Here is a 26,449-nt window from a genome sequence, read left to right on the forward strand (position 1 = left end):
TGGTTGGCAACCAGAGGGCGCAGAGTTGAACGGATTTTTGCGGATGGACCAAAGGGAGATGACCATTTGTCCTCCACCGCCCCCTCCCCCACCCCCCCACCCCAGTGAGTCGTTGTGATCTGAAGTGCCCTGTCTGAAAGGTTGTCGGAAGCAGATTCAGTAACTTTCCAAGGGGGATTTTTGGTAAATTATTGAGCAGGAGAAATTTGCAGGGGAGTGTGACTGATTGGATAGCTATTTCAGAGAGCCCACATGGGCTGAATGGCCTTGTATGATATATGATCCCTGTATCAGCTTTCAACTTTTTCTTCCGGTTGTATATCTGTGTTTTTGTGACTTTGCTCTTTCATCTCTTCGTCCCCCTCTTTTTCTCTCTCTCTCTCTCTCTCTCTCTCATGTGACTGGGAAGTTTTGGATTATGTTGACTAGCGTACCACTGAAGCCATACACAGGTTGACTGTGGTTTGAGCGCAATGCCAAGTTTTAAAAGTTTTCAGATGTTCGTTAGACAGCCTGGGACTCTCTTTTTAAATGTGTTGGTTGCAGAAGACTGCACTCCCTCAGTGTACTCCCCCAAATGTGAGGTTGAAATGTTGCATGGAGGAAATCCCTGCAGTGTAAATCAGTCTGGGGCTTGTCTCTACAGTATATTTATTTCCTGGGGCCAAGGGAAACCAGTTTTTTTTAATATATTAAAAATGAAAACCTGTTTCTAGTCGAAGCCTGCTTAAAATTGATCTTGTAAACTGTAGGAAGATGAATTCCACTTGGGAAGGAATAGTTGGAAGCAGAATTTCATTTGGCTGTTTGCTCAAATTAAATTCAATGTTGTCAAACTCAGCATTAAGGAGCCTTGGAATTCCTGCTCAGAAGAGTGACTGACCCTTCCTGGGACCTTTGAAGTGTTGAAAAGCAGAGCCAGATCTCTGGATCTGACAGTGTAATGCCCACTCTCCCTACAAGCGAGCGAGCTAATACTGGATACTTCCAGGCCAGGCAGTTTAGCATTTAGATGACGGAGATTTTGAAATCTTTCTCAGACCCAGTATCTCCATAAAATACCTGGAAGCTGCTGACATGCATCTCAGAAAGGGAGTTGGCACTTGAGAAATCTGCTGAGGCTCTTTTGAGGAGGTAACTTGAAGTGTTGTGGATATGGTACACATGGATTTCCAAAAAGCTTCTGGCAAGATAACTGTAGATTAAGGGACATGGAATTAGGGGGAAGGTGGCAGATTGGATTAGAAGTCGATCAAGAAAAGTCCAGAGCAGGAGTTGCTGCAGTTTCTCCGTGTGGTTGAGTAGTGGAGTTCAATTCTTAAATGGTGGTTTGGGGTGGGGAGGGAGCGGTGGAGTGTAAATTGAACTATCGAAAGAAGCTGCAAGGGGATCTGGAGAAGACGGTGGAATGGGTAACAAAAGTGGCAGACTGGAACTCGGTGTCAGTAATTGTGAACTGCTGAATTTTGTCTTTTTTTTTAAAAAAATCTTTTGAGGTAAGATTTGGTGATGTGCAAAAGCAGAAAGATTTGAAGGTTCACTTCACAAAACGTTAGAAGCAACATTGGGGCCACTTTTTTAAAAAAAAGCTAATGGAATGTCAGGCTTAATGGTTGGTACAGAATATAAAAAGTGGATGGATTGAGCTTCTCATTATAGGAAGTATTGAGGCAATAGAGCGAGTTCTGCACAGATACAAATAGAGGTTTCAAAAAATAATTCAGGCTTCTCCGGTAGAGCAAAGGAGATTAAGGAGGTATTTAAAATTTACAACAATCAAACAAAATCGGGCAGAGCCACAAGGCAATGTTTGGGCAGTTGACCTAAAGCTTGGTTGGAGTAAATTTCAAGGAGTGCCCTAAAGGAAGGGACAAAATTATAGAACTTGGCCAAGGCAGATGCCAGTGGTGAGGGTGCTGGGAATGCAGGAGGCCAGAATTGGAGGAACGCAGAGATCTCCATGATTTGTAAGGCTGGATTAGCTGATGTTTGGAGGAAGCAAGGTTGGAGGCTAACCAGGAGAGCATTGGAACAGTTGAGTCTGGTGGTAATCCAAAGGTTTTGGTTTTCCCATTATTTATGTTCCCCCAACAATGGATGTTGAACAAAGCAGTCTGGCAAATCGGAGGCAGAGGAGTGGTTGAGAGAGGTGACAGCGAGTTAAAGCTGGTGTTTTCAGTGTTCATGTGAGACCTGAGATGATTGTGTGTGTGCGCGCGTGCGCGCGTGCGCGCGTGTGTGCGTGTGTGCGTGTGTGCGTGTGTGCGTGTGCGCGTGTGTTCGGTTGATGTCAGATGAAGATGGGGTTAGGAGGGGGCCAAGGATAGATCCTTGGGGATTCTGGAGGTAACAGTGTGGGAGGAGAAAGAGAAGCCATTGGAAGTGGATTCCCTGGCTGCTACTTGAGAAATAGGAATGGAATCAGATGAGGGTAACCAGGCAGCAAAGGAGGAGGCGTCTCATCCTGCAGCACCTGTTAAAAGTGAGCTCATGGAAAACTCTGCTGCTCATATCCTGACATGCACTAAACTCCGTTCATCCATCATCCTGTGCTTGCTGACTCCGAGCCTGGCACAACTTCAATTTTTCTAATCCCTCCCTGGCCTTTTGCCTTTCTATCTCTGTTACCTCCTGCAGCCCTACAACCCTCCTGAGATATCTGCACCTTTCCAATTCTGTCCTTTGAGCATTCCGTGTTTCAGTCACTTCACTATTGGCGGCCGTGCCTTCAGCTGTCTTGGCCCCAGGCTCTGGAATTCCATTCTAAACTCCTTCACCTTAAAGTAGAAACCTTCAGCACAGTAAATGCTCTATACATACATGTCTATTCGTAGTTTGCCAAACATGTGGAAACATGTTGGTATTGAGATCCAAACTAGTTGGGGCCACTGATTTTGGAGTATGGATATTCTCAGTTTCCATGTGCTGTGTAAACGGTGTAGGGTCATCTTTATAAAGAATGTTTCCTATTGTCGATGGTGCACAGAAAGGTCAGGGGTGGGGCACAGCTGTGATGTCAGAATGGCTGAATGATGTCAGAATGAAAATGATATTTCACAAAGTAACCAATTGTTGTAAACTTTTCCTTTGGATGGCATTCCCTTTCAAACTTGGACATCTCATTCATGTCAGAATGTCCCATGGCTGCGTGTGAGTAACATGCCCCCACCCACCGTTTTCCCTTCCCAAATTGCACATATTTATCATGTGTTGCTCACTTTGACCTAGGTGAAATCACTTGAAAGAAGCACGTAAGGCCTTTCAAATCTGTCGAATTGTGTTAAGATCCCTGGATTGGTCAAGTTAGCAGATCCACCACTTGGTGTGATAGAGCTTAGACCAGCAGGTAGCACTTCTCACCTGTTGGGAGCATTCGGGGATGCTACAGTTAGTTCCCATGCTGGAGGGTATGGAGCAGAGTAATTGGCCAGGGTTCCTTTTCTTAACCATTAGCGGTGACCCCCTAATGTGGTTTCTGGACACTTATCCTGGCTAACACATTTTCCCCCATTGGTAAATAACCTGCTGACGTTGATTGTCTCTGCTTGGCTGCAGAGTTAGTTGACACTCTCTTATGTAATTATAACCCCGAAAGGGCTGGGATCTTGGGAAGGGGAGAAAGTGGTGAGGGAGGATTGGTCAAACAATTCATTGCTCAGTGTTTGGCTTCAAGGTCAGTGTGTTTTGACCATTGCTCATCAGTGGTTTAGCCAAACCTTACATCCATTTTCTCTAAAGAAAGACTTTTTCATTTGTATAGCACCTTTCAGAACTGCCCAATGGACTTTACAGTCACTGAGGTGGTACGTGAAGTGTAATCACTGTTATGATGTAGTGCAAACAGCAGCCATTTTTGAAAAGCAAGGTCTCACAAATTGTGATAATCGCCAGATAATCTGTTTTCATATGTTGATTGAGGGATAAATATTGGCCAGGCCTCTTGGGATGGGGGGGTGGGGGGGTGGTGGTGCAGGGGAGGGACTCCTATGCTTCTCTTCGAAGTAATGCCAGAGGATTTTTTTTTTTTTACATGTACCTGAAAGAGCAGATGGGACCTTTGTTTTAACATGTCATTTTGAGTGATGGCACCTCTGACCGTGCACCACTCCCTCAGTAATGGCACTGAAATGTTAACCTAAGTTGTGTTCAGATCGCTGGTGTACAAAGTGAACTGAAACCCTTGTACTGAAGTTTGCTCACTGAGTCACATCTGATACTCCCAAACCTGGCCAAGTGTTCAAATAATTGCCTCATTTCCTGTTCTCCTTGAAATAATCTCTCCAGCTATCTGAGTGGCTTCACTTCCTCTTTCATCACTACAACTGTGTTTATTTCAAACTTTGTTTGTTTCCTAATGGGCTTTACCCATTAACCAAACATGAGCATAATGCTGCACTGCAAGTAATGTATTGCATGTGACAGCCCCTACACTGTTCTGACGATCCATGGTCAGTGAGAAGGAGCTCCTTTTCTCTTCCTCCAGAATGGTGCCTGTCCTGTGTTTGGCTTATTTCATCTACATTCCCAACTCTCAGACCCACCTTGTTTGCTCACAAGCAGAGCAGTTACAGACACACAAAGAACGAGAAGATCAGGACAGGGGATAGGGCCACTAATGGATCCTCATGATAAACTGACAGATAATGACAGTGAAATGGCAGAGATATTAATAATTGCATTGCTTCACCATTTACTAGGGAAACATGACATTCACGAGATCAAAAAATATATCGCTATATCTAAGAAGAGGAAAGATAATTGATAAAAACTAGACTTGGAGGATAAGACCCGTGATCTGGGTGGGTTCTACCTGTGCATATTAAAAGAAGCTAGAGAATAGACTGCAAAATCACTATTTGATGTCTATGAAAATTCATTAAAGAGAATAGACTGGTGGGCAGCTAATCTGGTTCCTATATTTAAAGGGAGATGGAACTATGGATCAGTTATAGCAGAACATTTGGTGTGAGGAAAGATAATGGGATCTTTACTCAAGATGTAGCAGAAAGAAACCTAGAAACTGAAAATATAATAGCATGGATTTCATAAGAGAAGTTCATGCTTGATCAACCTTACTGAAATCCTTTGAAGAACTAACAGAATAGATGAGGGTTTTTAAATTCTTTCATGAGATGTGGGTGTTGCTGGCTAGGCCAGCATTTTTATTGTCCATCCCTAATTGTCCCTGAGAGGGTGGTGGTGGTGAACTGCCTTCTTGAGCAGAAAGTGTAATGTACTTGGATATTCAAACAGCCTTCAATTCCTTGTTTCCTTTGACAGCACTTTCCAAACATGTGACCTCTATCTCCTAGAGGGACAAGGGCAGCAGATGCATGGGAACACCAGCATTTGGAAGTTCCCCTCCAAGTCACTCACTAGCCTGACTTGGAAATATATCGCTGTTCCTTCACTGTCACTGGATCAAAATCCTGGAACGTCCTAGCAGCACTGTGGATGTACCTACAACACATGAACTGTAGTGGTCCAAGAAGGCAGCTCACCACCATCTTCACAAGGGCAATAAATGCTGGTTTAGCCAGTGACGCCCACACCCTGTGAATGAATATTTTTTTTAAAATGGTCTTGTGATCATGGTCAGAGCCCCCTGGAGACAGGGGGCAAGTTGCAGAATGGTTTACAATCTGGCTACAAAACAGCGAACAGAGTAGGGCTTACTCAGGAGGGAAGTGGTGTTGACAAGGGGTCAGTGGTGGGACCACTTCACCATTCACATTACCAGATTAGGCTGCAGCAACGAAGCACAATTTCAGAATTTAGAATGTAGATGACGCTAAATTAATACACAGGTGGACTGCCACAAAATGCCAAACAACATGAATAAACTGGCAGCATTGTGTGCAAATGACATTTCCATGAAGGCAAATGTGATGTGCTGTGGTTTGGAGGGAGGAATAAATGGAGAGTCTGAATGGAGTTGAAGAGCTGAGAGATCTAGGGGTACACGTACTCAAATCATAAAGCAGCAATCCATGTTAGCAAAATTCAAACCAAGCACTGGGGCTCATTTCTAGAGGGACAGAATTGAAAAGTGGGGAAGTTATAGTAAATGTACAGAATCTTGGTTAGACCCCACAGAATACGGTGCACAGTTCTGGTATCCATACATTTACAAAAAGGATATAGAGACACTGGTGCAGGTGGCAAAACATTTATTCAACTGACATTAGAACTGAAAGATTAAATCTATTGAGAAATATGAAACAGGTTTATTTCTCCAGGCAAGAGAAGACTGAAGATTTTGATGGGGTAGATATAGAGAATTGAAGGAAACCAGAACAAGGGGCTAAAATATAAGATAGTAATAAAGTCCTATGTAAGCCTGGAACCCCTTCTGAATCAGGGATCTTCCAACTCTTCAGGAGAAACTACTTTACCCAGAGAGCGGTGAGAATGTGGAATTCGCTACCATTGCGAGTGGTTGAGATGAATAGTGCAGATGCATTTAAGGGGAAGTGAGACAAGTTGATGGGATTGATTAAATAAGGTGGCTGAAGCTTGTGTAGAGTATAAATACCAACATGAAGCTGTCAGTTCTCTGCTAAGTCCTATGTAAGTCTGGAACCCCTTCTGAATCAGGTATCTTCCATCTCTTCACTTTTTGTTGTTCCCTCTTCCAAGGATGTTATAACCTGGAATGTTCACCTCCCCTGGGTGACGTACTGATGTTGACTGTTGTTGTTGCTTCCAATGTCTGATTTTTTTTAAGTGACACAAATGGTGCAACTTCTGTCCAATCGGAGAATCATTCACCATCGCCTGGGCTTGTACAATCTCAGCACTGAACGGTTTCAATTACTTGTGTTGTGAAGGGTGCCCTCCAGGAGAGTCAGCAGTCCTGCTCAGACCTGGCTGCTCGACTCATGATGTACGAATAAATCTATTTGAGGGGGATGTTGTGGATTTTCAGTTGTACTGCCACCTGCGACCATCATGGTTTTCCCAAACTCTTCAGTCTAAGCACGAATATTTAAGAGCTAGCAGATGGAGTATCTTGTGCGTGGATGCTTTAGGGTCGTATTGTTGTGTGCAGAGTTGTCTGTTCTAGTCAAAGAAGGAGAGGAAGAGTTTGCTCGTGAGCTAGGATGTGCCTTCTAGAGGAACCCTTATTGAGTGGCTGAGCCGAGGGAGAGAAAGTCATATTTTTGGATTGTGATTCCTCCCCTTGAAGGATTGTGTCTGTCACTGTCCCAGAGCCAGCCACAGCACAGCACAGCAGTGGGGTGGTGAGGGAGCAGGGTGAGTGGTGGGAGAGCAGCCTGAAGGCTACTGAACAATTCTTAAGTTAGAAATTGAAGCCTTTCGTTAATCTCCATGCTGTTTCTTCCACTGCCAAAAGTCAGGATTTACAGGCACGTCAAATAGCTTGTAATTGTTAATTAGCTGGCAGTTCTGCAAATAGCTACTTCAAACTGGCCTCTCCTTTATTTGCAGGTAGATTGTTTTCCAAACTGTCACTTCATGTCAAATCTGGAATGTGTGGCTGTGACCTACAATTAAACTTTCAATGCCACATCACCCCAGACCAGTTCAGCAGCATTCAAGCACCTTGGAAAGGGGTGTGGGCAGAGTGAAATGGGCAAGGGGTGCGGAGCCAGGGTGTGAGGGCAGAGTGAGACGGGTGGTGGGGGTTGGTGCAGTCAGAGAGTGGGGTTGGGAGGGGGGAATGACGAGTCTGAAGGGGTAGAAATGTAAAAAAGGGATTGATGTCAGAGAGGTGCTCGAATAATGGGGTGGGTAACAGTGTAAATTAATATTGAAGTAAAGTGAAGGAAACATCAGAGATGGACAATAACAAATAAAACAGCAACAAAGTAACAACTTGCATTTGTATAGTGCCTTTATAGTTTTTAAAAAGCGGTTGTGGAGCTGGTGGAGGACAGGGAGATTGGCGAGATGCAGTCAGTGATTAAACATGTCTGTGATCACAGGGACACCACAGGGCATGGCAGGGTTGGAGCAGCTGTTAATGTGGGCAGGATTCGATATGGAGTGAGAAGTTTAGGAAGTGTTGGAGAGCAGTTAATTAACAGGGGAGAGGGCAAGGGCTGTTGAGATAGAGATTGAAATCAAAGGATGGGGAGTGTGAGCAGAAACTGGGAGCTAACGAGATTGCAGTGGGCCGGGCATTGAAGGCAATGATTCTGAGCAAGCGTTGGAACAAGATCAAGTGTTTGAAGGAGGAGAAGGTGCCAGAGGTGTATGGGAGTGAGATTTGGTGCTGAGAGCTACACTGTAACTCCCAACAGTTTGGATAGGCCAAGTGGCAGAAAGTGAAGCCTGGGAGAAGGCTTCACTAAAGGGCAGTGTGACCCCACCTTCAGCTGAGGGTCAGATAGTAGCACACCCAGCTCAGATTTTCATGGTTCAAGTCCCACTCCGGGGGTTGAGCACAGATATAAAGGCTGACACTCCACTGCAGCACTGAGCGAGTGCTGCACTGTTGGAGGTGCCACCTTTCTGATCAGACATTGAGTAGATGCTCCATCTGCTTGGTAGGCTGGATGTGAAAGATACTGTGGCCACACGAGCAGGTCAGAGGCTTTTTTTCATTTGTTCATGGGCTGTGGGCATCGCTGGGTAGGCCAGCATTTATTGCCCATCCTTAATTTCCTTTGAGAAGGTGGTGGTGAGCTGCCTTCTTGAACTGCTGCAATCTATGTGGAGTATTTACACCCACAGTGCTATTGCAGGGTGTGGGTTGGGTGGGGAGTTCTGGGATTTTGACCCAGTGACAGTGAAGGAACAACGATATATTTCCAAGTCAGATGGCGAGTGACTTGGAAGGGAAGTTCCAGGTGGTGGTGCTCTCCCATCTGTCTGCTGTCCTTGCTCTTCTAGATGGTAATGCTTGTGTGTTTGGAAGGTGCTATCTAAGGGGGGGTTGGTGAGTTCCTGCAGTGCATCTTGTAGATGGTACACACTGCTGCCACAAGGGAGTGAATGTTTGTTTGTGGATGTGGTGCCAATCAAGCGGGCTGCTTTATCCTGGATGGTGTCAAGCTTCTTGAGTGTTGTGGGATCTGCAATTCATCCAGGCAGGTGGGGAGTATTCCATCATGCACCTGACTTGTGCCTTGTACATGGTGGACAGGTTTTGGGGACTCAGGAGGTGAGTTACTTGCCACACTATTCCTAGCCTTTGACCTGCTCTTGTAGCCACAGTATTTATATGGTTAGTCCAGTTCAGTTTCTGGCCAATGGTAACCCCCCAGGATGTTGATAGTGAGGGATTCAGCAAAGGTCATACCATTGAACATCAAGGGGCAATGGTTAGATTCTCTTTTCTTGGAGATAATGATCACCTGGCACTTCTGTGGCACGGATGTTACTGATCCCTTGTCAGTCCAAGCCTGGACATTGTCCAGGTCTTGCTGCATTTGGACATGGACTGCTTCAGTATCTGAGGAGTCACGAATGGTGCTGAACATTGTGCAATCATCAGCAAACATCATTGATGAAGCAGCAGAAGATAGTTGGACCTCAAGGTAGTGTCCTAGGAACTCTTGTAGGATGTCCTGGAACAGAGATGATTGACCTCCAACAACCACAACCACCTTCCTTTGTGCTAGGTATGACTCCAACCAGTGGAGAGATTCCCCCTGATTCCCATTGAACCTAGTTTTGCTCGGGCTCCTTGCTGCCACGCTCAGTCAACAGCTGCCTTGATGTCAAAGGCAGTCACTCTCGCCTCACCTCAGGAGTTCCACTCCTTTGTCAATGTTTGAACCAAGGCTGTAATGAGGTCAGGAGCCAAATGGTCTCGGTAGCACCCAAACTAGGCATCAATTAGCAGGTTGTTGCTAAGTAAGTGCCATTTGATAGCACTATTGATGACCCCTTCAATCACTTTCCAGATGTAGTGGAGACTGATGGGGCGGTAATTGGCCGGGTTGGATTTGTCCTGCCTTTTGTGTACAGGACATACCTGGGCCATTTCCCACGTTGCTGGGTAGGTGCCAGTGTTGTAGCTGTACTGAAACAGCTTGGCTAGGGGCATGACAAGTTCTAAAGCACAAGTCTTCAGTATTATTGCAGGAATGTTGTCATGGCCTCCAGCCTTTGCAGTATCCAGTGCCTTCAGCCATTTCTTGATGTCGGGTGGAGTGAATCGAATTGGCTGAAGACTGGCATCTGTGATGCAAGGGATCTCCACAGGAGGCCGAGATGGATCATCCACTCGGCACTTCGGGCTGAAGATTATTGAAAATGCTTCTGCTTTATCTTTTGCACTGATGTGCTGGGCTCCCCCACCCATCATTGAGGATGGGGATATTTGTGGACCCCCCTCCTCCAGTGAATTGTTTAATTGTCCGCCACCATTCAGGATGCAGAGCTTAGATCTGATCCGTTGGTTGTGGAATTGCTTAGCTCTGTCTATAGTGTCCTGCTTGTGCTGTTTGGCATGCCAGTAGTCCTGTGTTATAGCTTTGCTAAGTTGACACCTCATTTTTAGGTATGCCTGGTGCTGCTCCTGGCATGCACTCCTGCACTCTTCATCGAACCAGGGTTAATCCCCTGGCTTGGTGGTAATTGTCGAGTGGGGGATATGCCAGGCCATGAGGTTACAGGTTGTGTTCAAGTACAATTCTGCTGCTGATGGCCCACAGTACCTCATGGATGCCCAGTCTTCAGTTGCTAAACCTGCTCACAATCTATCCCATTTAGCAAGGTGGTAGTGTCACACGTGGAAGGTAGCCTAAATGTGAAGGTGGGGCTCAGTTTCCAAGGACTACACGGTGTTCACTCCTACCGATACTGTTGTGGACAGATGCACCTGCAGCAGGTAGATTGGTGAGGATGAGGTCAAGTATGTTTTTCCCTCTTGGTTCCTTCACCACCTGCTGCAGGCCCAGTCTAGCAGTTGTACCTTTAGGACTCTGCCAGCTCGGTCTGCAATGGTGCTATGGAGCCACTCTTTGTGATAGGCCTTGAAGTCCCCCACCCAGAGTACATTCTGTGCCCTTGTCACCCTCAGTGTTTCCCCCAATTGGTGTTTAACTTGGAAGACTGCTGATTCATCAGCTGAGGGGGGCACAGGACATAGTGATCAGCAGGAGGTTTTCTTGCCCATGTTTAAAATGATGCCATAAGACTTCATGTGGTCTGGAGTCAATGTTGAGGACTCCCAGGACAACTCTCTCTCCAGGGATGGTGATTGTGGTACCTGGGACATGATCTGTAAGATGGTATTCCATGAGTATGACTGTCAGAATGTTACAAAAACACAAAATGCTGGAAAAACTCAGCAGGTCTGACAGCATCTGTGGAGAGAAAGACAGAGTTAATATTTCGAGTCCCTATGTCTCTTTTGCAATCTCTCCTTTGCCATCACCTGTTGCTGGCCTTCTATCCAGCTTCACCTGTTCCACCCCCGTCAAACAGTATATATTTCACCACATCTTAGTTCCCTTTAGCTCTGAAGAATCATACTGCACCCACCCACCCCCCCAACTCCCTCCCTCCACCCCCTACCCACCTCCTGACTCCCCAAAGCCTGTCCACCGTCTACAAGATAGAATATTCTCCACTTGCCTGGATGAGTGCAGCTCCAACAATGCTCAGAAGCTTGACACCATCCAGGACAGTGCAGCCTGCTTGACTGGCATCCCATCCACCACCTTAAACATTCATTCCCTCTACCACTGTTGCACAGTGGCAGCAGCGTGTACCATCTACAAGATGCGCGGCAGCATCTCACCTAGGCTCCTTCGACAGCACCTTCCAAATCAGTGACCTCTGCCATCTAGAAGGACAGGCGCAGCAGGTGCATGAGAACGCCACCACCTGCATATTCCCCTCCAAGCCACACACCAACTTTATTGGAAATAAAACAAAATACCTGGAAAAACTCAGCAGGTCTGACAGCATCTGCGGAGAGGGATCCAGTTAACGTTTCGAGTCCGAATGACTCCTCTTCATCCTTAGTTCTGATGAAGAGTCATTCAGATTCGAAACAACTGTATCCCTCTCCACAGAAACTGTCAGACCTGCTGAGTTTTTCCAGGTATTTTTGTTTTAGTTCTAGATTTCCAGCATCCGCAGTATTTTACTTTTATCTTTCTTGGAAATATATCGCCGAGTCAGAATCTTGGCACTCCCTTCCTAATTGTACCTACACCATATGGATTGCAGCAGCTCCAGAATGTGGCTCACCACCACTTTCTTGCCAGTTAGGGATGGGCAGTAAATGCTGGCCTAGCCAGTGACATCCACATCCCATGAATGAATAAATATTTTAAAAACTGGTTGTAAACAGAACAGGATGAGGACGATAAGTGAGAGTTTGTTTAAATCTGGGGCCTTGTGGTAGGATAAGTTTGATCAGCTGCTCAGGCTGATTCAGCTCTGGACCTTGGTGAACCTGTATCTCTCTCGGGTTTGGAGTTGCTTGTGCAGATGGAATGGGTCCAGGAACCACTTGAGCTATGTAGTTCCTTTCATCCGATTCCTTGTAAGTAAACATGGGGGCTTTATGTTGTAATAAGATATGCCTCCACCCTGCTTGCCTGCCTGCCCTATGTTTGGAGGTGTCTCTTCACTCCTGCCTTTGCAGACTGACTTATGTTGCAAAGAGTGAGTCACTCCGTGCACACTGTGCTCTTGTTTGGAGTTGACTTTTCTCTGGGTATCTGGTCTCACTGACTAATCACATTAATATAGTTCCTGTCACTGCATAAAGCATTGTGCAATCCAGGGGCGGGATGGAGGCTACCAGCCCAAACCTGGGGCGCTTGGGAGAACAGATAAGGTGACGCAGGAGCTGGTGATAAGGTAATGCCAAGTCTGTAGACTGTATCATGTGATGGATTAGACGTGTTCTGCAGATCTGGAAGGGCTAGGCGAAATTGTGCGGGCCACTACCGACACTTAATGAGGATTGTTCACAAGGCTGGACTAGTGAAGTCTTTCACTGGAGGAAAGGGGTTAAAAAAATTTAATTTACTTCAAATGTTTCAATGGTCTGAGGTTCTGTATTTGCATTTACCGATATTTAAGTTGACCATGTTTCTGATATCCTGCGGCAGTCTCTTCATCAGTGCCTTTCATCCGATTCCTTGTAAGTAAACATGGGTGTTTTACATTGTAATAAGATGTGTCTCCATCTTTAATAAGAAACCAGTTTCCCCATCACCCTGCTTGTGTGCCTGCCCTATGTTTGGATGTGTCTCTTCACTCCTGCCTTTGCAGACTGACTTATGTTGCAGGAGTGAATCACTCGTGCACACTGTGCTCTTGTTTGGAGTTGACTTTTCTCTGGGTATCTGGTCACACTGACTGAACCAGAGAAGGAGTGAGGGGTGTAACTCGAGGATGGTGAGACACAGAATGTGAAAGCAGGCATTGTGCGTGTACACAGCATGAGCTTGATCGGGAAGCCAATAACTGTTAAAGACTGAATGAACAATAGCCGAAATCTTTGCTTCTGTGATGAAAGCTTTCTGTTTTTGCTTCCTTATCTGGGTTTTCCTGCAATGTGATATGGAGGCTGATTGTTGTTCGCTCAGTGGCTGCTGCCTTACTGCGATTTCTTGCTATCTCTTTTCAAAATCCAAGAGCTGTATCACAGGCTGAGTTCTGGCAAAGAAGTGCAGGTGGTGAGAAAAAGCCATCCGGCCCACCACCCACTCGGCATCCATCAATAACCTCGTGCCCTGTTCTTGCACTCATTCGAACACGAAGACCCCTGTAATTCTTAGGCAGTTCCTTGTGAGTTCAGGGACCTTGGGCTGCTCAATTCATCAGCCTCCCTCCTGAAGGCGTTTCCATTTATATGGCACATTTTATATCTGAGTGCTTTTACAACCAATGAAGTCGCTTCTGGTACAAGAGCAAATTCTCTCAAAGTGCTGAGCTACATTACATTAGCAGTTAAGCTATTTCGATTATGTTGATGGGGAGAAACGATACTTTAAGATTTCTGCTCCTGACAGTGGAACAGGCCCGAGCAGCAACCCCACCCTGACAACAAACGAGAGGAGATTTTTAGCCCCCGTTATTTTTCTTGTCACAGACTCAGAATAAATTCTGATGTTTTTGGACAAAGGCTGTTTAAGTTTTTACTTCAATCCATTTGTTCTTTTTCCAGCTCTTATGACTTCCTCCATGCTCTTTGATCTGCTTTCATTACTGTACCTCCTGATTTTCAATCCTCTCCAGCTCCCCATTCTCTATTGCACTCACTATTTCCGACATGATATTCATAGTGGCTGAATTCTGGTAAACCCCAGCTAAGAGAAACACCTCCCTGCTCCAGAATTCGTCCAATGTCCCAGGAATCTGAGCCTTTCCGTCCAGCCATCTCTCACAACCTGCATTTGTGTAGTGCAGTTAACATAGTAAAACTTCACAGGAACAATTATCAAACTAAATTTGATATGAGCAATGGAAGATGGTGTCCAAACGCCTGGTTAAAGTGGTTTAAGGAGCTTAATGTCTGAAGGATAGTGGGAGAGCAGAGAAATTTATGGAGGAAACTCCTTGACAGCTGAAGGCACAGCCCTAGTGGTGGAATGATAGAAAGCTGGGATGCTGCAGAGTAGCAGTAACAGCACAGAGTTGAATGTTGCCCAAGTCTTGCTGCCTATGGACACGGACAGCTTTAGTATCTGAGGAGTTGCCAATGTATTGAACCTGTGCAATCATCAATGAACATCCCTACTTCTGACCTTATGATGGAGGGAAGATCATTGAAGCAGCTGAAGATGGCTCGGCCCAGGGCACTATCGTTAACCCAGCACCAGTGAGCCAAGAAGTAATTAGGACTCTTGGTCTCGGATACAAGATAAACTGTTGTATCCCTGTTGCTGTCCTGCACTGCTGCATCTCTGCTAAATCCTTGCTCTGGTTGGCTTCATGTTTAATGAGAGTGGTGCTGCTTTTGGTCCTTCTCTGACCCTCCCCCTTTTTTTTTTTGTTCCTTGGCCAGAACTGACCACGGTACTTCCAGATCTTTTGGATAACAGTAACATAACTTTCACCCTTTTGTACTCCAACTCCCTTGAGATAAAGGCCAATTGGTCAGTATCTCACTGGATCTCAACACTGCATTGAGATAACAGCAGTAGACTTTGCTCGATGGAGTGGGACTTGAATCCATAACCTTCAGAGTCAGCCTGCTATACTCCAGTTACTGACAAGGAGAAGTACTGTTCCACTATTTACCTCAAATTTGCAAATCTCTATTAGATTTTCACCTAAACTGCTTCAGAAGTACCATAACTTTTCTAGTCTACTCATCCATTACACACTCAGTAAATTTCTCCTGCATCCTCTTCATGGCTTCACCTTATAACAGCAACTGCGCTTAAAAGCATTTCATTGGCTATGGGATGTCCTGAGGCCATGAAAAGTGTGATTAGAAATGTAAGGGACTGTGCCTAAAATGGACTTGATGTTCCAACTGGCCTAACCAATGGTTTGTGTCAAAGATTCCAATACAGGGAGTATGATATCAAAATGAAGAATGAGGAGGCTTTAATGAGGAAGGTGTCAGGAGGACACAGATGGGTTTGGTGTAAGGGGAGATGACCAGCTGTAGTTAGAAATGGGAGGTTTGCGAGGGAAGACGAGGAAGGAGTGGGAATGCTCAATGGAATGATCCTAAAGGGAGTTAGAAACATGGGACATAGGAGCAGGAGGAGGACATTCAGCCCTTCAAGGCTGCTTCACCATTCAATAAGATCGTGGCTGAACTGGTTGTGGTGTCAACTCCACTTTGCTGTCTGTCCCCACTGATGAACAGTCACCCAACATCGAATTCCTTAAGTGTGCAGCTGGATAAAGCTGCAAAAAACCCAATGCCTTTTGGCACTTTTATTTATAAAAGCACAGGTACAAGAGTAAAGATGTAATGATAAATTTTTGTAAGTGGATATACTGTTGTAGTTTTGGACTTATTAAGAAATCAGTAGAAAGTGCTCAGTTTGTACACCACTAGAGTTTATAATTGTGAGGAACGGTTGGAGATGCTTGGGGCTATTTCCACAGAGGGTTGTAAGGTTTAATACAGGCTTTTAAAATTATGAAGGATTTTTGCAAGGGTGAAAGGGAAAAGACTCCTGCCCTCTGAGCTCAGAGTGAGGAGAGAGATACGGGAGAAAGTTTGGTTAGTTGTTGGAGCAGAGCATGCTTAACCATGGGGTGACTGAGGCAGAGACCATTTCACTTTGACAGTGGAAAACAGATGAATATTTGAAAAGGAGGAACATACAAGGGTAGGTTTGGGGGGGTGGTGGTGGTGGGGAGCAAGGGAAACGCAGAGCAGGAGGGGGAGGTGGTTGAGAATGGGGCAATTAAATTTGTTTTAGATTGCTTTCCCAAAAAATTAGAATTAACATGATAAACTGAATAGCTTACTTTAAAGGCTTTGGGGGAATAGAATTAGAACTGGTTTCCTCAGTTAGTGTTCATACCAGCAGAGGTACAATGGATCAAATGTCCTCTTGTGCTGCACTTTGAGTCTGAATTAATGACAGGATGATCTTTAGAAGGGAGAATGGAGTGTCAGGTGTCTTGTTCTGTGTTTCAATGATGTACATGGTTTTATAATACCTTTATGTGCCTCCCAGTGGTACAATATTTTTAAATTGACATTGAATATTATAGGGCAATAATTGGGAAACAATGGACGGTCATTGTGTATATCCCATTAGCAGCCAGTTTTCTGTTAGGATTATTATCACTTATGCTCAGTAGAGGGTTTGGCTCAACAGAGATGCAGGTTCTGTCAGTTTCCACACAAGTGGGTGTTGATCAAAAAGGTTGGCTGAGTTCTCAGCATTCCCCTCTTTTTTTCCTCCCCCTCTATCGACACTGAAGTAGCTTACCTTCTTAGTTTATTTCACCTCAATCTAACTCTGGTAACATTCCACGAAACTGCAGGGCACGCCCAGAACTGTACACAGGACTGCAGATCAGATCTAACCAGTGCCTGCAAAAAGCCCTCCTTGAGGGGCATTTCCCCTGTTCACCTGAAAGGCATTGGCCACAACCTGTCAAGCAGACCAAGTCTCTGAATATCATAGGCAGCCTATAAGGTAAGATTACACACGCTCGCTCTTTCTTTCTCTCTCGCACATGCTCTTTTTCCTCCTCCCTCCCTCCACCCAAGCTCCAGCTCAGGTGGGCTCTTTGCTGAAGGCAAAAATGCACAATTCCTTTGTGAGGTTGATATTCCTCCCGCCACCTACCTGTAAGCAAAGGTGTTTTGACTTATTTCCTTTTTGAAAAGCGATGGTGTATTTCCCAACCCCTCGGTTTTTGTGATCCAGTTCCTACTAATAACCCCACGGCAAACTCGAGAGAGGATGAATTTTTTTTTTTTTAAAAAAAGTTAGGTTAGTTTATTGCACACATTCAAAAAAAAAAGCTCCTCCACATGCATACAGTAAATAGAGAAGGATAGAAGAAAGAGGTTTTACGGTACAGAGCACAGAAAATAAATATTGCTTCACATGAGGCTCAAAGTCCCATGAGGAATTCATTCAGTTTTCAGCCCGCGGACTGCTGGTGGTGTATGACTCACTTCTCCAGTGGTGGTGATAACACAAGATGAAACAGGCACGCAGAGATGAATCAGTTTCTAGCTGATGATCTAGAACTTGCAGCAGAGGTCGATGGGACCAATTGTCCGGCCAGAGCTGCTTCTGTGGCCTGCTAGTCAGGAAGGCAATTGTCTTAAGAGACTTTCTGACTCCGCTGGCGAACCTGATCCATCAAATGCAAATGGCCTTGGTGTAGCTCCCTTTTGAAGCTGAAGGTCCCCCAGGTGGCCTGTTTGCTGCTCAGAAATGATGGGCCTGTGACACTTCTGACACTGCAACATGGCTTGAATCGCAGACAATAACTCTCAGACATAGGGTCAGCCATCTTGGTCTTTGTCAGCTGAACGATCTGGCTTAAAATTAAGAAATAGCCATGAGGATATATTTTATATTTTTTTTAAATGGTGTTAGGTTGTGTTCCATCACAATTTTTCCACAGATAACCTTCAAGGTCTTGTCTGTTTTTGCTGCGAGCAAGCTTTTTATAATTTGACACACGCTCCCTGGGCCCCTGTACCTTGGCATCTTTTCTATACTGTGCCCCATTTCCAAGTTTCTTCTAAGGACAGGCTGGTGGAGCTGAACGGCCTATTCACCTGAATGGGTTCGGTAAAATTTTGGGAATGTTATTGGATAAGTATTGCAGAGACCTGAACTATTAAGCCAGAGATGTAAGTTCAAACCCTGCCTTGGGAGTTTAATTCGATTTATTTAATAAATCTGGAACATAAAGCTAGTCTCAATTTCATGGCCACCATTACATTCATCGATTGTTGTAAAAACCCATCTGGCTCACTAATGCCCTTTTTAGAAAAGGAAATCTGCCATCTTTACCTGGTCTGACCTACATGTGACTCCAGACCCACAACAATGTAGTTGACTCTTAACAGCCCCCTGAAATCGTCTAGGAAGCCACTCGGTTGCTTTGAAGAAGATGGCTCACCACGTCCTCGAGGGCTATTAGGGATAGCCGACAAATGGTGACACACCCATCCCATGAATGAATTAAATAAATTCTGTTCCCATCTTCACAGACTCATCTGACAGCTCAGAATAGTGAACACTGACTCAATTTTAACCTTACTGCCCCTGAGCAGGTGACATCGTTCTTTATACCTGTTGAGTGCTGATGACGTAGGAACGGATGTAGGGGCTCGCCCACCATGTTAACTCCGACTGAACCTTGTCAGAAGATGCTCAACCCCAGAAGAGGCTTGAAGGGCAGAGTGTTTTTCTGTACAAATGGGGCCAGGAGTAGAGGAATTTTGGGTTCTTCCTGCCCTGTTGTCCCTGTCAGAATCAGTGAAGGGAGGGAAGAATTTTGGGAGTTGGGGGGTTTGAAGGGAGGAGACCCTGTTGAGGGGAGAAGGAGCTGAGAGCTACATGTTAAAAGCAGGATCTCTAGTTCTGATTTCCAGATTATAACCTGTGCCATACGTCAATTCCAGCAGGTGGAAGATGATTGAGGTGAGGAGGGGGGGGGTTAATTGGATAACAGTCAGAATAAAACCTGCCCCGAGTTCGCTATCTTGGTGGCAGAGCGAGAGATCATCCAGAGACAATGACAAAACAAAGCAGCAGTGCATCACACTCCTCGGTCTCAATCCGAAATCAGACAGGATAATGATGGGGCTGTCAGGAGTGAAGACCATTAGGCAGTGACCAGTGTGGACCCTCTGCCTGGACTGCGAGGGGCAAAGCAAGACCCACACCCTGACAATGGAGTGGGGCCGTGATCATGAGGCAGCGATAGATTGGGAGGGGTGGTGGTGTGTAACCACAGGAATAGAAGGGGCAGGGACCATGGGGCAAGGGGGGGGGCGAGGGAAGGTGGGGACCATTGGGGGGGGAGGGGTGGGGTGGGGACCACAGGGCAAGGGATGGGAGAGGGGCGGGAACCACTGGGCAAGGGAGGTGTGCAGGGAAAGGGGAGAAGCGGGTTGCAGTGGGGAGGATGGGGGTGACAGGGAAAGAAGGGGGACAGAGCAACCCGGGGGGGTGGGGGGGAGAGGGAGAGGAATGGGGAGCACAGTGTGGAAAAGGGGGGAAGAGGGGTGGGGATCACGTGAAGGTGGGAGTGTGGATGGTGACTGGCCAAACGAATAATGTTTGCTTTTATTTTACTTATTGGAGACCATGTACCCTGATGTGATTGATTATTTATTCTGTTTTCTGTGCATTAATAACATTATAACAGATCTCTCTTTTTTTCTCACTCTCTCTCTCCTTTTTCTCTCACAATAACAATGATTTGAATTTGGTTACCACCTTTCAATGTTGTCAAACACCCCAAGGCAGTTCACAGGAACCTCATTAAACAAAATTTGACATTGACCTGATGAAGGAAATATTAGGGCTGCTGCTGACCAAATCAAGTTCAAGGGGCGATTTTGAGGAGAGAAGGGTTGAGAGGTTACAGATCCATTTTATCCAGAGGTCATTGTGTTGCCTGTCTGTGGGCACTCTTCTCTAGGTGTTGGTCATACTATTTATTGAGTGTTAACCAGGATTGCTCTCTCGCTTCTGCCTCGATGGCCCTGGTTTCACTTGCACTGTTGGAGGTGCCAGGGTTCAGATGAGACCTTGAAGCCCTGAGTGTCATTAGGGTGTAAAAGATCCCATGGCATTATTTTGGTGATGAACTTTGAATTCTCCCAAGCGGTGTTGAGAGTTAATTACCACCAACGTTAGTAACTGAGACTGTCTGATCGTTAATCTCATTTGTGGGAGCTTGCTGTGCGCATTTTGTCCGCCACGTTCCTAAGTTGCATCAGTGATAATAGCTCAGAAGGGGCTGTAAAGCAGTTTGTGTTGTGAAAGGTGCCTTTTGAAATGCAGCTCTTGGAAGGTTTTTTAATTGCTGTTGTTCTCTGTTCTCTCCGGTTTAGGATGAAGATGAGACGTCACCGTGTGGTTCTGGTTCTGTGTATGGCAGGACTTTGTCTCATCTCCTTCATGCATTTCCTCAAAGCCCTGTCCTATATCACATTTTCCCGTGAACTCTCTGCCTTCAGCCCTTCCCTCCGGTCCATCTTTGTTGACTCGCAGTTCTTTTGGAAGCCGAACGTAGTGGAGGATGTAAATACTGGCCTCGGGCTACAGATCACTCCAAAGGCGCAGAACGAAGGCCATCCGCAATTACACCGAGCACTGTTTGAACTGAAAGATGATGGGACAAAGTACTTCATGCAGACCAAGGCTGGAGCAATTTGTTTCAAGCAGGGAACCAAGATGGCGGCAGCGACTGTGGAGGGGGCGCTGGACTGGGGCCACAATGTGATCGATAAGCAGCTGGTGCAGAAGGTGGTGAGCCGGGGGTGGGGTGGAAGGCCGAGGCGAAGGTGGGTTGGGTGCCCTTGCCTCCCAGGGTGGCATGGGCCATACTGTGGGGTGCCCACCATGGTCCAGTATTCCAACCTGCCAACAAAAGAACGCCTGAGCCCGCGGGCAGTGCCCCGCAGGGTCATCAACGCCGTCAACATCAACCATGAGTTTGACCTGTTGGACGTCCGGTTTCACGAGCTGGGCGACGTGATCGATGTTTTCATCATCTGCGAGTCCAACTTCACTGCCTTTGGGGAGCCCAAGCCCCTGAAATTTGTCGAGATGTTCCTGAACGGGACCTACGGTTATGTGGGCCACAAGATCCTGTACGTTTTCCTGGACCATTTTCCCAGCGGGGGGAGACAGGATGGTTGGATCGCCGACGATTACCTGCGGACTTTCCTGACCCAGAATGGGATGAGCCGTATCATTGATCTCCGGGATGACGACATCTTCCTCATCAACGATGCTGATGAGATTCCAGCTCACGACGGCGTGCTCTTCCTCAAACTCTTCGATGGTTGGACTGAACCCTTCGCCTTCCATCTGCGCAAGTCACTCTACGGCTTTTTCTGGAAGCAGCCCGGGAGCCTGGAAGTGGTGTCGGGCTGCACTGTGGCCATGCTCTTCATGGTGTACAACGGAGATGGGATCAAGCTGCGGAGAAGGGAGTACTACTTAATGCCAAACTTCCGGCAGTATGAGAACAGCACAGGGCACATCCTGGTGCCCTGGGCGGTGGGAAGCCCACTTCACTTTGCAGGCTGGCATTGTTCCTGGTGCTTTAAGCCGGAGGGCATTCGCTATAAGCTCATGTCCGCACAGAACGGGGACTTCCCCCGCTGGGGAAATTACCAAGAGAAAAGGGAATTAAGCTACATTCGAGAGCTAATCCAGACAGGGGGCTGGTTTGATGGCACTGAGCAAGATTACCCCCCTGCGGACCCCAAAGAACACATGTACGCTCCCAAATACCTGCTGCAAAACTTTGACAAGTATCGGTACATATTGGAGAATCCATATAGGAAAGAAAGCTGGGGCCAGGGACCTGTGAAAGCTGCTGAGGTTTCCAATCAGACTGGGAGGATTACATAATGGCCATTGGCAGTGAGCCCCATGCCAGAGGGCCCGAGCGACTGTGCAGCATCTACTGTCTGGGATTGTGCCACTACCGGGACTTGTCGCGTGCTCTGTTTCCGATCGAGTCTGCATCGGCACCAGCACCGGCTTCTTCACCGCATTCACCACCTTGATTATTTTTTTCTTTTCCCAGAATTTTCAGTGTGGGGCAAAGCTGGTTTCTATTCAGATTCCAATTAAGATTTCTTTCGAGTACTAAACTCATCTCTCTTCTCTTCCCTGCCTCCTAAGGAGTTGTGTGAATGAAGTGCAGTGCACTGTGATAGGGTAGCAGGACCCCACTGGTTGAGTGGAGGCCAGTGCTCTGTGACTGAGTGAGCCTGTAGGTTCTGGTGGACTAAGTCAATCTTTGGGTCAAATTTGGCTCTTGTGAAACGTAACAAAAAAAAAAAAATCAATGTATGTTGTAAATACAGTTGCTACTGGGTCCAGAACAGGGAGTGAAACACTAGCTGGTGAGTCAGGGAAGTGGTGGCTTTTTTTCACTTAAACCTGCTTTCTGGTGAAAGGGGTAATAACACTTGCTGATTAAACACTTAATGATAATTAAACCTGTGAAACTATGCTCCTGATACAAAGGAAGGACAGAAAAATGCAAATTGTTTGTCACTCAAGTGCTCTTAGTGCCTGCTTCCTGGATGGGGACATCCTGGAGATCTGTAGAGGACTAAGGGACTGTACAAGCTCCTGGCATATTGAACTCTTTTTTTTTTTGGCCTCAAGCTATACTGGGCCAGGCCTGGAGAGGTGCACCTTGTTGCTAGGAATGTGCCAGGAGCATCATCGTAATACTTGTCAAATGGAAAGGGGGCAGCGCTTGTTCTGAATCTCTCTCTGTGCCACATTTCCGATTGGTGCTTTTGCTGTCGTCCAGTGCTGTGCTGACAGCCAGTCTCAAATCCTGGGGTCAAAGTCAAGCCTCCACATTTGGTCAGCGCGCACCCCCCACACCCCAACCAGGGTTGGGCTCGGACACCAGCCATGACCTGCCAAGTGGCCATTTCACTGGGCAGCGCAGAGGATAACCTGCGAAGGGGGGAGAACATGGTGTGCCGAATGCAATTAATAACCCAGTAACCTAGCAGCAGGCACTGAGTGCAGGAGAGGGTACAAAAGCACTGGAACCAGGATGGGAGCCAAGTCCCAAGGAGGAATCTGAACAAATCTAGAAATCTCCCTTTGGTAAATTACTTAAAAATTTAAAATCCTGTGAAGCCCTGCATAAGTAGCAGCTGCAGTAAAATGTCGAATACAAAAGCTGGGTTCGCAAATCTTCACTTTCTAAGAACACTGGTTCTCTGAAATTTACCTGTTTGGGATATCTGAAGTGTTGCGAGCCAAGGCTGATATTTTCACTTGGCTGTGTTGGGAGATTGGCTTTTTGTGTCTGATTTCTCTTCTGTGTAATGTCTTCAAGATTTGAAGTTTCTGTGAAACTTTTTTTTTATAATTATTGTTTCGGAATTAACCACTGGCGCTCAGTTCAGTGAAGTGATGCAGATAGTTTCCTGGGTTGTCCAACACTCCTGTAACAACAGGCCTGCATTGAAGGGACCAAACACTAACCACACACATGACCCCCACCCCCCCACCACCACCACCACCTAACCCCAGGCTCAGGCTGTACTGACTATCACCTGGTTGGTGTTCACACTCTGAATACACTGGATTTCCAGCCTATGATTGGCTGAAGTCAGATCACTGAAGAGGCAAATGGTAGAGACTGAGTTTGGCCAAGTTACCAGCACTAGACACAGTGCACCCCTGGTGGTCACCCTAATCCTCGCCCACAGTCAGGGTACAAGGAACACATCCCAAATCTGTCAGCTTGCAGTGTCTAGCTGCAGTCTGTGAGGAAGCTCAAGGACGGTGGTGGGGTGAGGCACTGATTTCAATCAGGAACTATCCGTCTGATCGCTCTTGAAGCTTTACTGACTTGTGCCATTCTAAGTTAATTGAATCTGTCAGATAATGGCAGATCATCTGTGGGTGGCCTCACCTTCTGCAGCCTTGGTTTCAGAAGCAGCACCTTGAAATAAAGACCCATCCCATGTTGTACCAAATAGGAAAGCTAGCCTGGACATCTCGTCCTGACTGGAGAGATGCCCAGGGTCTGTCCCAGGACCAATCATTGTTGCAGTCAAATGAACTGTCTGGGTCAGCAGCTCGAAGATTGGAGAGAATTCTGCAGGGCAGCTCCGATAGACGGGCCTGTTCCATACTCGCTGTGTAGTTAACACCCTTGGGCTGCTCTGCATCACACCACCACCAAAGGGGGAATGGCCAGCTGCCCCCACACAGACAGACAGACACACACACACAGACAGACACACGTACCCTCGCCTGGGCAGTCTCATTCAAGGAAGGCGGGCGAGAAATCCATCGCGATCATGGGTTCAGATTCAGTGGGTGCAGAACCCAGGCTGTCACTGTTTCAGCCACAATACATGATGGGGACTGAATCCTAACTGTATCTTTAATAAAAATAACATTTGCTTTAAACATTTACCAACATGTTTAATTAAATTGTATGTAGCGAGCCGTTTGTCCAAGTTTCATTTATGTTACAGGTTTGTGTATCTTGGGGGGGGGGGTGTGGTGGAGACAGAAGCTGCCCAGGTGTGGAAGGCCTGTACTTTTTGTGGGTGGTTAACTTGCTTTGCTGCTGTGAACCTGGAAACTGGTGCGTTTCAGTCAACTTGGATCTGCTCACTCCCTCCCTGCCCTGGAGTAAACACAGTGCAGCAAACCCAGAGTCTGAATTGGCTGCCCCACCCCACTTGGCCACGAACGGCCCATGGGGCTGGATACTGAAGAGTCCCAGGCAGCGAGACCCCAGTCCATCTGATATCTGGGCTGGTCTGTTTGAGCTGCCTTTTGAGTGGGGGCTCCCTCCATTTGGGGAAGGGGCTTGTTCTCTTTTTGTAATATTCTTTGATGGGGTGTGGGCATCGCAGGCAAGACCTGCTCTTGTTGCCCATCCCTAATTGCCCTTGAACTGAATGGCTTTACTGGGCCATTTCAGAGGGCAGTTAAGAGTCAACCATGTTGCTGTGGGCCTAGAGTCATATGTAGGCCAGACCAGGTAAAGACAGCAGATTTCCTTCCCTGAAGAGCATTAATTGACACTGGTTTTACTGACTCTATAATTGAGACTAGCTTTCAATTCCAGATTTACTAATTGAATTTAAATTCAGAAAGCAGGTTAGATCAGACTTGGTATTGTGTAATGTGACAGGATTTATTAATAACCTCAGGGTAAAGGCACACCTAGGTAGCAGCAACCACAATACTTTATATCCAGTTTGAAAGAGTAAAGAGGAGTCTAAGACTGTTGCTTTTAACTTGAATAAGGACAACTGTGTGGGCATGAAAGCTGAGCTGGTTGAAGTGAACTGGATACTAGGCTAGAGGATAGATCAATAGAGAAGCAGTAGCAGACATTTAAGGGGATATTTCAAAATACTCAGAATAAGTATATTCCTACTATAAAGAAAAATTCTAAAGGAGGACCCACCATCGTGATTAACTAAAAAGTTAAGGAAAGCTTCAAACTTAAGGAAAAAGCATATAACTACACAAAGATGAGTGGCAGGTCAGATAATTGGTCCAAATAAAAAGAACAGCAGAGAATGACTAAAAGGTTAATCAGGAGAAATAAATTAGAATGAGAAGCAGCTAGCTAGAAAGTGGATAACAAGAGTTTCTACAAGTATTTAAAAAGCGAAAGAGTGAGTGGTCCTCTGGAGAGTGAGAATGGGGAGTTAACAGTAGATAATAAAGAAATGGATGAAATTAAACACATTTTGCTTCTATCTTCACTATAGAGGATACAATAAATATTCCAGTAATAGCTGTAAATCAGGAGGTGGAAGACAGAGAGGAACTTGGTGAAATTACAATCACTAGGGAAACGGTACTGTGCAAACTGATGCTGCGGGCTGACAAATCTCCGGGACCTGATTGACTTCATCCTCGGGTCTTAAAAGAGGTGGCTAATGAGGTAGTAGATTCATTGGTGTTAATTTTCCAAAATTCACTAAATTCTGGAAAGGTTTGATCAGACTAGAAAGTAGCAAGTATAACTCCTCTTTTCAAGAAGGGGCGGAGGCAGGAAACTATGTAGGCCAGATAGCTTGACATCTGTCGTGGGGGTAAGGTGTTAGGATCAATTATTAAGGAAATTATAGCTGGGCACTTAGGAAAATTCAAGGCAATCATGCAGAGTCAACATGGTTTTTGTGAAAGGGAAATCGTGTTTAATCAATTTATTGGAGTTCTTTTAAGGACTCGCATGTGTTGGGGGTAAAGGGGAGCCTGTAGACGTGCTGTACTTGGATTTCCAGAAGTCATTTGATAAGGTGCCACATCAAAGGTTATTGCAGGGAAAAAAAAGCTCATGGATAGCATGGATTGAAGAT

The 26,449-nt window shown here is 46.0% G+C and overlaps 1 protein-coding gene across 1 annotated transcript in view; it reads left to right on the top strand.

Annotated features, from left to right (window-relative positions):
* The window catches only part of LOC121271810 (beta-1,4-mannosyl-glycoprotein 4-beta-N-acetylglucosaminyltransferase-like), a 27,259-nt gene extending 2,692 nt beyond the window's left edge, over positions 1–24,567 (top strand). The window contains exon 2 of the mRNA XM_041178093.1: positions 20,453–24,567. Within this exon, the coding sequence (XP_041034027.1) occupies positions 20,454–21,983 (1,530 nt within the window). The 5' untranslated portion in view covers position 20,453 and the 3' untranslated portion in view covers positions 21,984–24,567. The remainder of the gene's footprint in view (positions 1–20,452) is intronic.
* The last annotated feature ends 1,882 nt before the right edge of the window (positions 24,568–26,449 follow it).

Source organism: Carcharodon carcharias, chromosome 31 (genome assembly GCF_017639515.1).
Source record: "Carcharodon carcharias isolate sCarCar2 chromosome 31, sCarCar2.pri, whole genome shotgun sequence".
In the NCBI taxonomy this organism is placed as follows: Eukaryota; Metazoa; Chordata; class Chondrichthyes; order Lamniformes; family Lamnidae; genus Carcharodon; species Carcharodon carcharias.